This window comes from Manis pentadactyla, chromosome 6 (assembly GCF_030020395.1).
Source record: "Manis pentadactyla isolate mManPen7 chromosome 6, mManPen7.hap1, whole genome shotgun sequence".
In the NCBI taxonomy this organism is placed as follows: Eukaryota; Metazoa; Chordata; class Mammalia; order Pholidota; family Manidae; genus Manis; species Manis pentadactyla.
Window position 1 is genome coordinate 143,258,000 of NC_080024.1, and position 16,240 is coordinate 143,274,239.

Sequence of the window (16,240 nt, forward strand, 5' to 3'; positions counted from 1 at the left end):
TCTTGGCTTGGCTCGCCTCCTGCCAATACCCACCCTGCCCAGTTACCCATAAAAGAACGTAAGAGAAGTGTCTCTACACTTGTAAAATCTGTGTATCGTGCCCTTCAAAGCCTTAGGGAGATAAATTTAGACATAAAACAGGAAGTAATTCTCTATGTGGCTGAGAGAGATCTAAGAGAAGTTATTGCCCCGCAGTATTTTAATGCTGAAGTGTGGGGCAGCAATCGCAAACACTAACATGGGTCAGAACCACCTGGAGGGCTTGTTAAGCCACATACTGTTGGGCCCATTCCCAGAGTCTCTGTTCAGCAGGTTTGGGGTAGGGCCCAAGAATTTGCTTTTCTAAAAAGCTGATGCTGTTGGTCCAGGGAACCCCAGTTTGAAAACTGTTATGGTAGAGATTTAAGAAGAGACAGAAAACATCTCTACACCACAGGACTGTTGTCCAAAATTGAAGGTGTTGGGCTAGGTGCTCTTTAGGGCTGACATTCCATGATTACAGTGATAAACAGGGGGACTACACATGTTCTGGGCAATCTATTCTTATTATCATGAGGTAATTATTGATTATTGAGATACCATAAAAATTTCCAGGATATTCACAGCTCTGATCTATATGTAGCAAAACCTCATGAAACAAAATTCATTAAAGTTACTTAAGGTGAAAATCTCAAATTATGGAATATTTTAAACAAATGCCCTTTTATTCATCATCTCAACTGGCCACCTACAAAAATGCTTCAAAGAAAAGTTTGCATTGACATAGCTTTACAGAACAAATTAATAATTAGCATGTAAGGATTAGTATGTAATTAATGTTTAAAGGCCTTAAGTATGATTTAAACTGTTGATCAACAAAACAGGTATCTTCTCCCCTTTCCCCCAACAAATTAATATTACTTGCATTTTAAAACTGTGTCCATTCTCCTGAAATAGCTACGTGTGCTCTTAACATCTAATATTAGCATGTGACTAATATGCTACAATTTGAACTGTTATTTAAATATTGCTCCTTTGGCCCACATAAATACATTTTATTTCGATGCTTATTTGCTTAACTGAAAGGATTCCACAGTCCTGGAGCAGCTGTGTCATCCTCCATGGCTAGTCTTTGATTACATGCTCTCCTCCCTCTGAGACCTAATGCCCTTCCACTCAAAATCTTAGCAATTCTTAGAAAAATCTTAGAAATGAAGAGGACTCAGAAAGTGTCTACTCTACACCCCCAATCTAACCCACCAAAGGTGTCCTCAGGGTATCATGCCAAGGAATTCCCAGACTCTGAGTGGACAGCCTTAGCAATCATGAGCTTTGAATCAATTCTTGATGCTAACACCTTGTAAGGAGTCTGCAAAGGTACCTCTATCAGTAAACTGAGGAATAACCATTGGTAAACTCAGTAAATCCCAGGAAACTGAGAACAGGTCAACTATGGAGGCATGGAGTAGAACCATATTTAATCACCTTTCTACTTAAGTGGGCAAATGTTACTGTTATTAACCAGGAATGCTCATGGTTGTCACATTTTTTTTAAAGTATAAAGTACACCATTATTACCTAGGAAATAATCATGCCTTCATTGGTCAGATTCCTTTAACTCTGAGTCCACCATTTCTAATCCTAGAAAGTTACTTCTCTTTGTTCCTTTGGTAAATGACTGACTACATACACCAACAATACAGAAATACAATACAGGAATCCTAAGGTTCAAAACCTTGCTTGGTTACTTTCTCATGTTTGTGTAATTTTTGTCTCCTCAACAAGATCATAGGTTCCTAGAAAACATGGGTTCTGTTTTATATTTTGTGTCCCTTGTCAGCTGTATCTGAAGAGATAGGCAGGATTTGTAGTCCCGCATCCCCTTACCAATGTCAGCTTGGTCCCCAAGGGATATATGTATATGGAAGAGGAGCATGTTATACAGGGGACATTTCAGGCAAATGTACTCTCTTTACCACTGGGTAAGTCATCAGTCAAAATCCTTAGGGTGGGATTCTTCCTTGATGGAATGGCATAGACTAATGGGGAACCACTACTTTACCTCAAGGCCCAGAGCAGAGCCGGCCTCATCTATTCTCTCCATACCTCCTGTCTTCTGGAGGCCACCCTGATCCCACACTGCCTTTCAGCTGCATGTCTAAATCCCCACCCCACCCCTGGTCTAGTTGGCCTTGGTTCTAAGATCCTAGGGCTGCAGTAAGGCATTCCCAAATAAGATAGCAGGATGCAACAGACCTAATAAGCAGAATGGGCCAGTCTTTACACAGAAGAACAGAAATACAAATACCCAGGAAGGTGAAAGTGACAGCAGATTGGCTGGCAGTAAGTCAGAACCAACCAGAGGAAGGTGCATGGCTACCATCTTGATGATCCTTTAAAGGTAAACTGGTAATTATTTTTTTCATGCACCAGCAATATGGTCCCTTGTTTGGGATACTCATAAAGGTCCTATCTCTTTGGAACCCTGGCTGGGCAGGTGAATTCAGATATCCTGCTGGAGAAGGAGAATTCAAAAGGGGATGGGAACTAGGGTGGGGGGCAATGCCCATGTGAGAAGCTGGTAGAAGCTGGATGTGTGGAAGAATAAAGAGCCTTTCTCCCTTAAGAGTGGGCCTAATAGACCGGCCTTCACCTGTTCCTCTTGGACTCTCTATGGGTCTTCTGTGATTGTCCCAGTTTTATCATTCTGACTCTGAAGAGAAAGAAGAAGAATCAAGTGGCCTTGGAGAATTCAGTCCTTTGGCTCTCATCAGAGGTCCCTCCAGCACTATGCCCTTGATTCCATCACCAACATACAGAAATACCTGTTCTCCAAAGGTGGAATGGAAGGCAAGGATCCTGGGCTCTCCCTAGAGCAATGGTTCTCACCTTGGCTAACAAAGTAGATGGAGAATTAAGAAAAAAAATCTCAGTGACCAGGCAGTATCCCCAAGCCAATTAAATAAGAATCTTGGGTGAGACCCAGAGATTCGTGTATTTTAAAACCCCCTACAGGATTCTTATGTACAGTCAAGGCAGAGTACCTTGACTGCCATGGAGATTAAGCCTCCCTTCTAAAGCCTGGCTGAACATTAAAATCAGTTCTTGAGAGACTTTAGAAACTACCAATTCCTGCATCCCAGACCAGCTGAAATCAGAATCACTGGGATTATGGCCCAGGTATCAGTATGTTTTTAAGGTTCCTTGGGTGATTCCTTTTGTGTGTATATGGTAAACTATATGTAACATAAAATTTACTGTTTGTAAGTGTACAGTTCAGTGGCATTAAGTATATTCACAATGTTGTACAACCATCACCATCATCCATCTGCAGAACTTTTTCATAGTCCCAAACAGAAACTGTGTCCATTAAGCAAACCTCACCATTCCCCTCCTCCCCCCAGGCCCTGGTAACCTCAATTCTACTTTCTGTCCCTATGAATCTGTCACTTTTAGGTACCTCATGTAAACGGAATCATACAGTATTTGTCCTTATGTGACTGGTTTCTTTCACTTGGCAGAATGCTTTCTAGGTTCATCCATGTTGTAGCATGTGTCAGAATCTCCTTCCTTTTTAAGGCTGCATAAAATTCCATTATTCAATGTAGCACATTTTGTTTATCCATTCATCTGTTAATAGACATTTGGGATGTTTCCACCTTTTGGCTCATGTGAATAACGTTGCTATTAATATTGGGGTACAGGATTTTGTTTGAGTCCCTGCTTTCAATTCGTCTGGGCATATACCCAGAAGTGGGACTGATGGATCATACGGTAGTTCTTATGCTTAACTTTTTTCCCTCAGTTTTATTGAGATATGACTGACATACAGCACTGTATAAGTTTAGGGTATATAACATAATGATTTGACTTACATATATCGAGATGATTATCATAATAGGTTTAGTTAACATTCATCATCTTTATAGATGCAAAAAAGAAAAACAAGGAACATTTTACAAATCTGAGTGTCATCCTTATGCAGAACTAATCTGTGTAATGTTCCAATTTTAGTATACGCACTGCCAAATAACATGTTCAACTTTTTAATTAACTGAAATACCCTCATGTGATTCTTATGTGTAGCCAAAGATGAGAAACACTAGTGTGCCAGAACCCCTTTTACATCCTAAAAGAGTACTGATTGGTAGTCGGTAAATACTGTTGAATGACTTTCTCCATAAATTTCTTTGTAGCCCAACACAGGTGTTACTGTTACCAAGTCCAAAGACTACTGGGTGGATTAATGTAGTTAGTACCCTTTTGAAAATTCTGACAAAGTGTTTCATGGCCACAAGAAGTATCACATCAACGGTAGTTCCTACACATGTTGAAACGTGTCCCCAGTGATTTATTAGTACTAATCATCTAAGTACTAGAGTTTCTGAATGATTTGCTTTGTAGATAATAAAGTAGAACTGATTCAAGACTTTTCCTATCATAATGCCACATCTACCATGACATCTAGTAGTATTCCTATCATTAATGCTAGTGCTCAGATACATTTTCTTGAAATAAAAGGAAAGGTGGTGATATCTATGTGAGTGTGTTGTACATATGAACATCTTCCATCTTATAAAGCATTGCTTAACCATCCGCTGATAACCTTGTGGGAGTTCCTTTGTATGTGAGGAATGTTTTTTCTCTTGCTGCTCCATATGGTATTTCTGCCCAATATTTTCACACTTCCTTCTTACTGCCAGCAGTGCACTCACCACTCCCTTTCCTTGCCTTAAGCAGAGATTGGATTTCGTCAACCTCGTACTCTTAAGTACCATACAGAAAAATCCACAAAGACTGAAATGTAGTGGGTATCCTGACTAGCTCATATCTATCTGGGTTATCTATGCCTTTCATTGTCTTTGACTAGATTATTTTGCAACTCTAAGAGATTGAAGTTGTAAAAAACTGATAGCTATGTAAGTAATTCTTAAGTATAAATAAATAAATTCTGTCAGATGGATATTCAGTTGATTTCCCTCCGCCACTATGAAGGAAACCAATTTTGCACCTATTAAGCTAATTTATTTTAGCATTCTGCTGGGTTTCCATATTTATCCTGTCTTTGGATTCTCCTTTAAAGTGGTTATAATACCTTTCTGGTTCCCTTGTTCACTAATGTGTTAAATAAAATCTTCGACACATGTTCACTGTACATTTGTTGAGGGTCATTAATTTAACTTTCTTAAAAAAACTATCCCATCCAAAAGGAGGAACATCGGCAACACGAAATGTCAGCCAGATTGTGGAGCAATGGGAACTCTCATTCACTGCTGTAGGAGGGCAAAAGGGTACAGCCACTTTGGAGGACCGTTGGACAGTTTCTTACAAAACTAAATATGCTCTTACATTACAACCCAGCAATCACACTCCCTGGCATTTACCCAAAAAAGGGGTTGAAAATTTGTGTCCAAACAAAAACCTGCACATGGATATTTATAGCAGCTTAATTCATTATTGCCAAAACTTGGAAGCAACCAAGATGTCCTTCAGCAGGTGAATGCGATAAAAAACTGCTTCATCCAGACAACAATGTGATTCACTGCTAAAAAGAAATGAACTATCAAGTCAAAAAGACATGGAGGAAACTTAAATGCAGATTACTAAGTGAAAAGAGCCAGACTTTAAAGGCTGTATGATTCCAACTATATGACATTCTGAAAAAAGCAAAAATATGGGGACAGTAAAAAGATCAGTGGTTGCAAAGGATTGGGAGAAAGGATGGATGAATCGGCAGAGCACAGAGGATTTTCAGGGCAGTGAAAATGCCCTGTATAATACCATATTGAAGGTGTTACATATTTGTCTCAACCCATTGAATGTATACCACCAGAGTGAGCCCTAATGTAAGCTGCGATTTACGCTGTTTATGATGAGGCAGTGCAGGTTCATCAGTTGTAACAAATGTACCCCTCTGGTGGGGGATGATAATGGGGCAAGTACAGAGTATATGGAAAACCTCTGTACCTTCCCCTCAGTTTTTCTGTGAACCTAAAACTGCTCTAAAAAATAAAGGCTTAAAAAAAACAAACCAAAACAGAATCTTTTAACAGTTTTTCACACAGAGATTGGCACAAGGTAGGCATCCAATAAAAATTTATTAATGATTAAACGAATGAATGAATTTAGAGAAATAATGGTAGTTTTTGCCATGGATGAGTCATCATAAAGGAAAGGTGTGGAATACTGTGCAACGCTTAGCCACTATTCCAAAATTAAAATCGAAATGGGAAAATTCCCCTAGTCCTTTGGGAGATGGCAGCAGGAAGGGCTTGCAGGCGATGTGGAGAGCCTTGTGGCTGAGGGTGCACTGAATGGCCTCAACACAGAAGCTGAGTCAGAGGTCACCGAGGCTGCTGAGTAGGAATGAGTGGGAGATAAGAGATGCCACTTAAGTCTCAAGCCTCCCTGTTTCCTTTCCCTCTGTTGTACACAAACCCAGGACCTGCAGGTCTTCTCCTGTGCTGGGCCTTTGAAAAACCTGTGCAGATATGAAATAATGTTGTTCTGGCACTTTATTAGTTAGAGTACTATCTATAGTCAAACTGTATAATGGAAAAAAAAATATATGAGTCAGTTTCCAGATTTCTGAGTGTTTTCATGATTACATCAATGGATTTCCATAGAATGAAACCACAAGCTTCCTGTGCATTGTCTGGATTCACAAAGACCTAAGTCACTTTCAAGTAATGAGGAAGAACTCCCAAGAATATCATCTAAAGACATGCAGGAACTTTTAAGGGCATTTAAAAACCAGATCTCCACTCTCAATTTTTCTCCTATCTTTTAGTATAAATGTTATGGCTGATATAGAAAAGGAAGCTGAGTTACTGTTTATTACAGGTTCCCAAAATTAACATGGCAATTTTGAAAGTGTCAGTGTATGATGCATATACTTCTCTCAGACACTTTATATATGTGTATATATTATATTCCATTAATTCTCACAATAATCATTTGAAGCAGGTGCTACTATCTTCCACTTTATATAGATGTGGAAATTGAAGCTGAGAGGTTAAGCAACTTACCTAGAGTCACACAACTAATAAGTGACAGTATCAAGATTCAAATTCAGGGCAAACTCTAAAAGTCACATTCTTTCTACTAAACCATGAGGCCCCCATAAGAGAACCAGAGGAGCAAAATTACTTTAGAAAAATATGAACGTTTGATTGGGAGGAGAAAAAGACCAGTCAAAAACTGTAATGCAGTCCAAGGTAGAGGTTGGAGGGTGGTGGATGGGGTGACTGCATGGGTTATAAAATTGCTAGGTGTAAAACAGGGCCCAAACTAGAGTGAAATGAGAGAGGCACTTGTCTTGGGGCAGAGAACAGAAGCAGGGGATTGGGAGGGAGGGTTGACACCATCGCTACCCAACTGTGTATTAGATAAAGAAGCCTGTGATCAAATTGGGACGGATATTCACAGGGTAAATAAAATTGGTACCCATTTTAACCCACAGGCACATATGAGAACCTGCATAAGCAATACCTTAAATGTTTTAAGACTAGAGACTCGTTCACTAAATACTTAATTTCCGTAATTGGCACGTGCAGTTAATAGACTCATAAAATATTTGTTCAATGATTGAGGACAAAACAGGAAGGTACTGCAAAAGATTGGGAAGGTTTACCGAGCCAAACTGAGTATGAAACAAGCTTTTGCATTTATAAGGATAATAATTAACATTTATTATCTATTATGTGCCAAGCAGAGTTAAGTGACTTACATACATCAACTTCCTTAATTCTGGTTATGTCATATACATTATACATTTTCAGATCCATTTTAACTGATGTGGCAGAGAATTAAGTAACTTATTTAAGATCATAAAACTAGAACCCAGGAGATTTTTCTGCATCCAAAGGTTATGCATTTAGCCACTGTACTGCATTCTGAACTCTGAATTTACACAGGGCAAAAAAGTAGAGTGACTGCTTGTGCAATGTGGTGATTATATGAAGCAACCACCAGGCCAACAAGTAGTGAGAATTTGCGTGCCCAAAATTATTGCTACAGAAAATCCTGCTGTTCTGTGTTGTGAAAAAGCTAATGGACCAGAAATTGGGCCAAGAAGCCTTGTGTCTACAGACTACCTGCCTGGCTGGTCATGTTTCATAAATTACTTGCTATCCATAGGGAGTGCGAGCTCCGGTGTGGTCTGCATGTATTACTTCATCCAACCCGGACTCTTCCAAGGAGGGCATCCTCTATAAGATTGCCTGCTTTGATTTACTAAGATTGTAGGTGTCAGTCTGAGTAGGAGGAAACTAGGTGATTCCAGCCAGAAACAATAATTTCCAAGATCTGATCAAGTTTAAATACATCACAGCCCAGTTTTTTAAAAAGTCTAGGCACAAATTTGGGCAATTTCCAAGAAGTACCTGGATCTCTAGCACCACTTCTATTTGCAATGCCTACACATCCAATCCTAAAACGAGGAAGCCTGAGTTGAGGCTGCCCAGTGTGCGTGTTGGTGACGTTGTCGGGCACACGCAAGGCACTGAGTCAGCAGAGTACGCCCCCAGAGCAAGCGGCGGGGGGCCGGCGGTGGAGAGCCGCGCGCTCCGCTCTTTGGCGTGAAGCAACTCTCCTCCCACGGTCTCGGGAAGCCCCGACTCCGCAGGCTTCTTGGCCGTAGTGGAGCCGTCCGGGCGTAGTTCCTCCACCGCTTCCTCCTCCAGCGGCAACCACCCGAACCTTCTTGCTCAGCCAGGACTCCACCTCCCCAGTTTGAAGCGCGCGCCTCGGTCAGCGGGGCCGCGGCGAGGCCAGGGAAGGAAACGCGCGGCTGCGCGCACGCGCAGCGGGCGGCTCCCCCGCGGCCCCGCCCCGTCGCGGTCCCGCCCCCTCGGGGTGGCTGGCGCGGCCGGCCGGCCCGGCTTCCCCCAGGCAAACCTGCCTGCGTGGGGTGGGGAACTAAGCTTCCTCCTCTGCGTGCGGTGCGGGGCCGCCCGATTTGTCCTTCCGCCCCTGCCTCCGCGGCGCTGGGGCGAGCTAGGGGACAGGCGGAAGGTGCGCTGGAGCCGAGGCCCGAGATGTGGCCGGCGGGAGCGGCAGCAGTCGCGGGGTCGCCGGCGCGGGACACGTCGTTGTGCGGGGAGCTGCCGCAGGCCCCTCCGCCCCCGGCCTGGCAGGCGGCCCCTTCCTGGCTGTCGCCTCTGGCTGCGCCCTCGGGGCCGCCGCTCCCCGTTCCGGCCGGCGCGACCCTCAACCGCCTTCCGGAGCCGCTGCTGCGGAGGCTCAGCGGGAGCTTGGACCGAGCGCCCGAGGGCCGGGGCTGGAGGAGGCTGGCCGAGGTGGCGGGGAATCGAGGGCGCCTCCGGCTCAGGTGAGGCGCGGGGGCCTCGGGGGAAGGCGCGGGGGGTCACGTGGGTGCACTGGGCAGGGGGCGCGCGGGGCGAGGGAGGTGGGCCGCGGGGTGGAAGGAGCGCAGAGGGCAGGACGCGGGGAGCACGTCGGTGACCTGGAGGGAGCCTCAGCCCAACCCAGGGAAGTCCCGGGACTGCAGGAGACGCGAGATCGGACCCTGGCATACCCACCCTTCTGCTCTCCCTGAGCTGAGAGAAGGGACTAGCTTTAGAGGACACGGAGAAAGGGAAACCATCCGGAGACCATTATGATAGGGCAGCAGCCCCACAGAAGGGAAAATACGGTAGAACGGGACAGGACAGAGACCTGGAAGGCCTAAGGAAGGTGCCGGTGAACAGAGAATCTTCGAAGGCGAAGGGTTGAGGGCGCAGGAATTCAGGAAGGTATTTATGCAGGGAGCGAAGGGTGGTGGGAAAAACTGAAACTAAATTCATCGTGTTCCTCCATCAAACCAACTTACCCAAGTCCCTTCTTGACTTAATCACGAACACTGAACTCTTTTAAGTAAAACTATTTTCCTATTAGCAGGCTTGGAACCGCTGGACTATCAATTTTTGAATTGTTGGTCTCAAGATTCTTAAAGACTCCTAAGAATTATTGAGGACCCCAGAGAGTATTTACTGTGGGTTCTATATGGTACATACATATAATATATACAGATATTTACAGTATTAGAAATTAAAACTAAGAAGTTTTATAAATATTAGCTTATTTAAAATGAATAACCCATTACATGTTAACAGAATAAATTTTTCCAAAACAAAAAGGTTAGAAAAGTGGCATCGTTTTACATTTTGAAAATCTAAAATTTTCGCTGAATTGCAGAGAGCTGGTTGCTTTGATGTGCCTCCACACTGTTGCACCATCTCAAGTCATGTAACACTAGGTACTCCCGTGTATACTCCTGAGCAAATGAATGAAAAAGGTAAATGACATCTTACTGTTATTACGAAACACCATTTTCACCTTGTGGATCCGTGAAAAGGTCTCAGAAACTGCACTACAGGTCCCAGACCACACTTAGAACCGCTACTCTCTGCTATTAGGATTTTGGTCCGCCATTGAACCCCTTCACAGTTTTCTCTAACTTTTCACATGACTAGACTTTGTCTTCCAGGATGATTATTTGTACACTTCTTTAGAAACTCCTCGAGAACAGGAACCATCATTTAAGAGTCTATGTGTTACGCGTAGAACCTCTTTAGGCGCTCTTTTAAATTGAGGGAGTCATTCATTCAAAATTGTATTTTTTGAATGCCTGTTATTAGAAGTTGCAGAAGATGAAAAGATGATAAATATTTAGCTCCTATTCATAAAAGGGCTTATCTAGTAATGGACCAGATATTCTGGGATATTCCAGACTATTTAAAAACAGACTATTCTGGAATATTCACATATAACATCTAAATGCTATGTTGGCTATGAATACTGAGTTTTATTACTTATTAAGAACTTAGTGTATACCACTGTACTAAGTGTTTATATATATTGTCCACTTAAAACCTTACAACAACCTTGAGTTTCAAAGAGTTTGGGGTTAAACCAGAGTAATGATTGGGGATTATTTGGCCATACAGAGGAGTAATGGTGTGGGGATGGAATCAGGAAATGCTAAGCTCTCAAACTTAAGCAGATAAATGGCATACTTTTTTTGTGTTCTAGGAAAAACACCTTGTGCTTTTTGGCTATGCAAAGAAAATCCAAAATAACTGTCATTCTAACTCCATAAATTTCTGAATTTCTAGGTTTACGATAATGTAATCTGGGAATTCCGAGGTGGGAAGTCACATAAGAGACAGATGGCATTTCTCTGGTCCTGCAGGATGGCGAAGGCTATTTCAGAGTAGATTGGTTGTGGTGGGGAGAGTTGGGGCAACCCTGAAGGTTGGAGAACTGGGAAACAGTAAGCTCATATACCTACTGAAGCCAGAACTAAACTGACGTAACACATGGGTTAACACTGGGAACGTGGGGGCTGAGGAGTGACAGCTGAGGGGGCAAGGTAAGCTGGTGGTCCTTACCCTATATAAGACCAAAAATTGTTATTCTAAAGTAATTTCATACTAATGGAAGAAGAGCAGGTATGATAATAAAAGGTCCTAAAGATATTTTTATCTAGTGTCAAAGGTAGGAACTACAGTGTGGATAACAATTGCCCTGAGGATGTGAAGTCTTTTCTTCAGAGTCACTGGACTCATAGCCCTAAAATTTCAAAAGGTTGCCTGTTACGGTTTTTTTTCCTCCTTTTTTCTGACTATAAATTTTTCCTCAAACAAAATGAGAGTTTAATAAATAAACCTCAAGAGTCCATTCTGAGTTGTCCATCAGGAATTAATTGTGTTTTCAGATGGTTATTGATGACCCCGAATTAACCCTTGCATGTGGTGTGGTTTCCCACAACTGTGTGTGTATGGGAATGCCTCAGATACAAACTCAGCCCTAGTTCCTTCCTAAATCATTGAGGTTGCACACCCTTTGCTGTCAGTGTGGACAGGCTCAGGTTCTGAGTGACTTGCCCAAGCTGCATAAATGCTGCGGTGGCAGGGAATGTTGGAGCCCCAAGGTGACAGCTTCAAGAGGCTGTAATGCTGCCTAGGTCCCGTGAAGAAGGGAGCTTAGAGATGGAGCTGTGGGACATGGCCCAGCAGGAGCAGTCCGACACCGCATGCCCGCCGCAGGGAGGCGCTCTCAGCTGCGACATCATCCCCCCAGCAGTTTAAGATGGGGAGGAGGTGCATAAGGAAAGATGAAAGGTTATTTCCTCCTAACTTTGTCTCTTTGGTCCCCATCTCCTCAGTCCCCGACTTTTGGAGCTCCTGAGGGCTGAGGCCTGAGTTTATACTTCACCTGATACCCTTCTGGGTGTTATCCTTTAGTCACCTGACTTTACTTGTATTTGAGATTGCTCTCGAATCATATCTTCAGTCCGTATCTTTGCTTTGAACTTCCCAGACTGATTTGTGCCGATTCCTATTCGCCATATCCTCTTGAGTGACTAGTAGACATCTTAGACGTAACACGTCCAAAACTTAACAGGTCTTCCCGCATTAACCTCTTTCTCTTGCAATTTTCTGTGTCTCAGCAAATGGTAGCTGCATCCCCTCAGTCACCGAGGTCAAAAACATCAGTTATTCCTACTCCACGTTTATTCACCACATCCATTTTATCAGCAGCTCCTCTCTGCTGTACCTGCAGTTCGTATCTTGAATCCAGCCCCGCTGCCACACGTCTGGGCCAGGCCGTGACAATCTACATTTAGCATTGGATTATTCCAGGAGCTGCCTAACTGCTCCTGCGTCACTCCCACCTCCAATCTGTTCTCAGTGTAGCAGGAAGAATGAGCCTTTAAAACATCAGGTCTTATCCTTCCTCTGCTCAAAACACAATGACTGCTTTTCCATCTCAGGGTAAAAACACCATTTAGCTACCATTGACTCTTAGACCTGATATCCTATTACTGTCTCTCTTCTTCCCTCTCTTCTAGTCACACTTGCTTTCTTGCTTTTCTTTGAACACAGTAGGGTCTTTGTGGATGATATACATATATTTCTATGTGTGTGCGTGTGTATCTCCTCTAGAAAAATCCAGAAGAATAGAGAATTTTGTTTGCTGCTGTATCTTCAATACCTAAGAAAAATGGTTGGACTATTTCAGGTGATTAATAAGTAGTTGTTGAATTAATGAATAAACATTCCCAAGAATAAATATACTAAAAAGAAGCAAAAGAACCTGTAAGTTGTGCCTGGGTTTATACCCTAAAGGGTGTATAATATGTTCTATTTGATTACATATTTTTAAAAGTAAAGATAAATACAGATATTTTAAAAACAAAGTCCATTTGTTTCAGTAATAGTCTTTTAACTTAAATCAGAAATCCAAATTAGGGCTGGTAGAAACCACTTGAAAGCAGTCTTACAGGAATGTAACTAAAAATGGAGAGAAATAAAAGACAGGTATGTATAAACATCATCTCAACTGAAAGTCAGTGCCTGTGTGGAAAAATCAGTAAAAGGAAAGGAGGTACAAAATCTTGTCTTTCTGCTTGTGCCTTTTATTTTAGAAGAGAAATCTTTGCCTACTTCAATTTGTTCTTTCTTCATTTGGGGAACAAAATGTCAAATTATTTTTCATTTTCTCCATGTCAATATAAAGCAATCAAATCATCACTTGGTTGCATTTGATGAGATGGCTTCTTATACTCATGAATAAGATCCTGATAACTTTTCTGAGTCATAAAAAAATTACATTTAGCATACAGCATCCTTATCTTTATAAATATCATATTCTAATTATTTTAAAAATTGGTTGTCCTTATATTGTTTCTAATACTGGTTCCTTGACCTGGGCATTACAGGGACTAATAAGAGAAAATTTTACAAAGTAGAGGACGAGTGACATCGTCAGCTTTTTTTTTTTTGCTACCATAGTAGTCCCCATTATTTCATAAAAGAAAGGACACTTTTACACTTAGAAAAATAGGAAAGACAGTCTTATTGTCCTTATTTTTATCATTTTACCAGGGACTTCTGATTGTGCTGCCACTGGTCTGCAGTCCAAAATCTGGAAACGGTTGATCTATATATCATGACATTTAGCAAGAATAGAGCATTGAATGTGCAAATTTAGCTAAGTACTTAAAAAAGAATACCTAGTCAATATAGGGGCAGGAAGCCTTGGAGGACATTATCAGTTTACCAAAATAGTAACTACTCAAAAATATTTTTACAGAAAAGCTAAAACAGTGTCAGAAATAAGCATAATTAAGAAATTAGCCTTAACATCCTTTTAATATCCCTGTATTTTTATTGCATAAAAACACCTCTTACTGAGTGCTTGTTGTTTGCCAAGCACTGTGCTATGTTCTTTTTACATGGATAAGTAATTTAATTATAACAGCCATATGAAAAAGGGTATTACTGTTGAAATTATTTTGGTTGGTTGCATTTTTTTTTTCTTTATGAGATAACCAACTTTATCTCAGATTTCTAAATCTTGGGTAACCATTAGAAATGCTACAGTAGCCCTTTTTTTAAAATTAAGGTATCATTGATATACAATCTTACGAAGGTTTCACATGAGCAACATTGTGGTTTCAACATTCACCTGTATTATCAAGTCCCCATCCCCACCCCATTGCAGTCACAGACCATCAGCGTAGTAAGATGCTATAGAGTCATTACTTGTCTTCTCTGTGTTGTACTGCCTTCCCCATGACCTACCTATATTGTGTTTGCTAATGATGATGCTTCTTAATCCCTTTCTCCCTTCCTCCCCACACACCCTCCCCAACTCCTTCCCTTTGGTAACCACTAGTCCCTTCTTGGAGTCTGTGAGTCGGCTGCTGTTTTGTTCCTTCCGTTTTGCTTTGTAGTTATACTCCACAAATGAGTGAAATCATTTGGTACTTGTCTTTGCCACCTGGCTTCTTTCATTGAGCATAATGTCCTCCAGCTCCATTCATGTTGTTGCAAATGATAGGAATTGTTTTCTTTTTATGGCTGAATAATATTCCATTGTGTATATATGTATCACATCTTCTTTATCCATTCATCTACTGTGGACACTTAGGTTGCTTTCATATCTTGGCTATTGTAAATAGTTCTGCTATAAACATAGGGGTACATGTGTCTTTTTGAATCAAAGATCTTGTTTTCTTTGGGTGAATTCCTATGAGTGGAATTACTGGGTCAAATGGTATTTCTGTTTTTGGTTTTTTAAGGAACCCCAAGGAACCTGCATATTGCTTTCCACAATGGCTGAACTAATTTACATTCCCACCAACAGTGTTCTAGGATTGTTGTTCCTTATCTTTTGGATGTTGGCCATCCTAACTGGTGTTAGATGATATCTCATTATGGTTTTAATTTGCATTTCCCTGATAATCAGTGATATGGAGCATCTTTTCATGTGCCTGTTGGCCATCTGAATTTCTTCTTTGGAGAAGTGTCTGTTCAGATCTTCAACTCATTTTTTTAATCGGGTTATTTGGTTTTGGGTGTGAGCTCTTTATGTATTTTGGATGTAACCCCTTATCGGGTAAGTCATTTACAAATATATTCTCCCATACTGTAGATGCCTTTTTGTTCTGCTGATAGTATCCTTTGCTGTCCAGAAGCTTTTTAGTTTTATGTAGTTCCATTTGTTCATTTTTGCTTTTGTTTCCCTTGCCCAAGGAGATATGTTCAGGAAACAGAAATGCTATGGTAGCCTTTTAATAAAAATGATCAAAATGAATGTGGATTAAGGATACTTCAAGTCATTCTATCGCATCTTACTGTGCTGATAGACAGTGACTGCAATGAATGAATGGGGGGTGGTGAGGACTTGATAATATGGGTGAATGTTGAAACCACAATGTTGTGCATGTGAAACCTTCATAAGTTGTATATCAATAATACTTTAATTTAAAAAAAGAAAGAATACTTCAAGTCATATGAAAGCTTGCTAACCTTGACTCTGATCCAGGCTTCCAGGCTTTTCAGTTATTGAAATTCACTCAATAATTACTCAGTTATGAATAATTAATATGGGCAAGACAGATTTCGGTATTGAGGGATTAGAGAATATATATATATATATATATATATATACACATATACACACACATACATACTTACACACACACACACACACATATATATATATAATGGGGTTTCCGTTTATATATATATATATATATGATGAGACCATAGTCGAGTTGGATAGAGAAGGGATGCTTATGAAAGAAAAGCTCATGGTTTTAAGGCAAAATTGTGTCAAACGAAACACATAGGACAGGGTCTGCAAACAACAGCCCATGAACCCAATGCCACTGCCTGTTTTTATATAGTTTATGAGCTCAGAATGATTTTTATAGTTAAAAAGTCATAAAGCAGAACAAAATCAAAGA

The 16,240-nt window shown here is 41.2% G+C and overlaps 1 protein-coding gene and 1 pseudogene across 2 annotated transcripts in view; one reads left to right on the plus strand and one right to left on the minus strand.

Annotated features, from left to right (window-relative positions):
- Positions 1–3,919: 3,919 nt before the first annotated feature.
- On the minus strand, positions 3,920–4,013 carry LOC118907843 (U6 spliceosomal RNA; annotated as a pseudogene).
- Positions 4,014–8,834: 4,821 nt separating this feature from the next.
- Positions 8,835–16,240, plus strand: part of MALT1 (MALT1 paracaspase) — a 52,774-nt gene continuing 45,368 nt past the window's right edge. For both annotated transcript variants that reach the window (XM_036876738.2, XM_036876740.2), the window contains exon 1: positions 8,835–9,310. In XM_036876738.2, the coding sequence (XP_036732633.2) occupies positions 9,018–9,310 (293 nt within the window). In that variant the 5' untranslated portion in view covers positions 8,835–9,017. The remainder of the gene's footprint in view (positions 9,311–16,240) is intronic.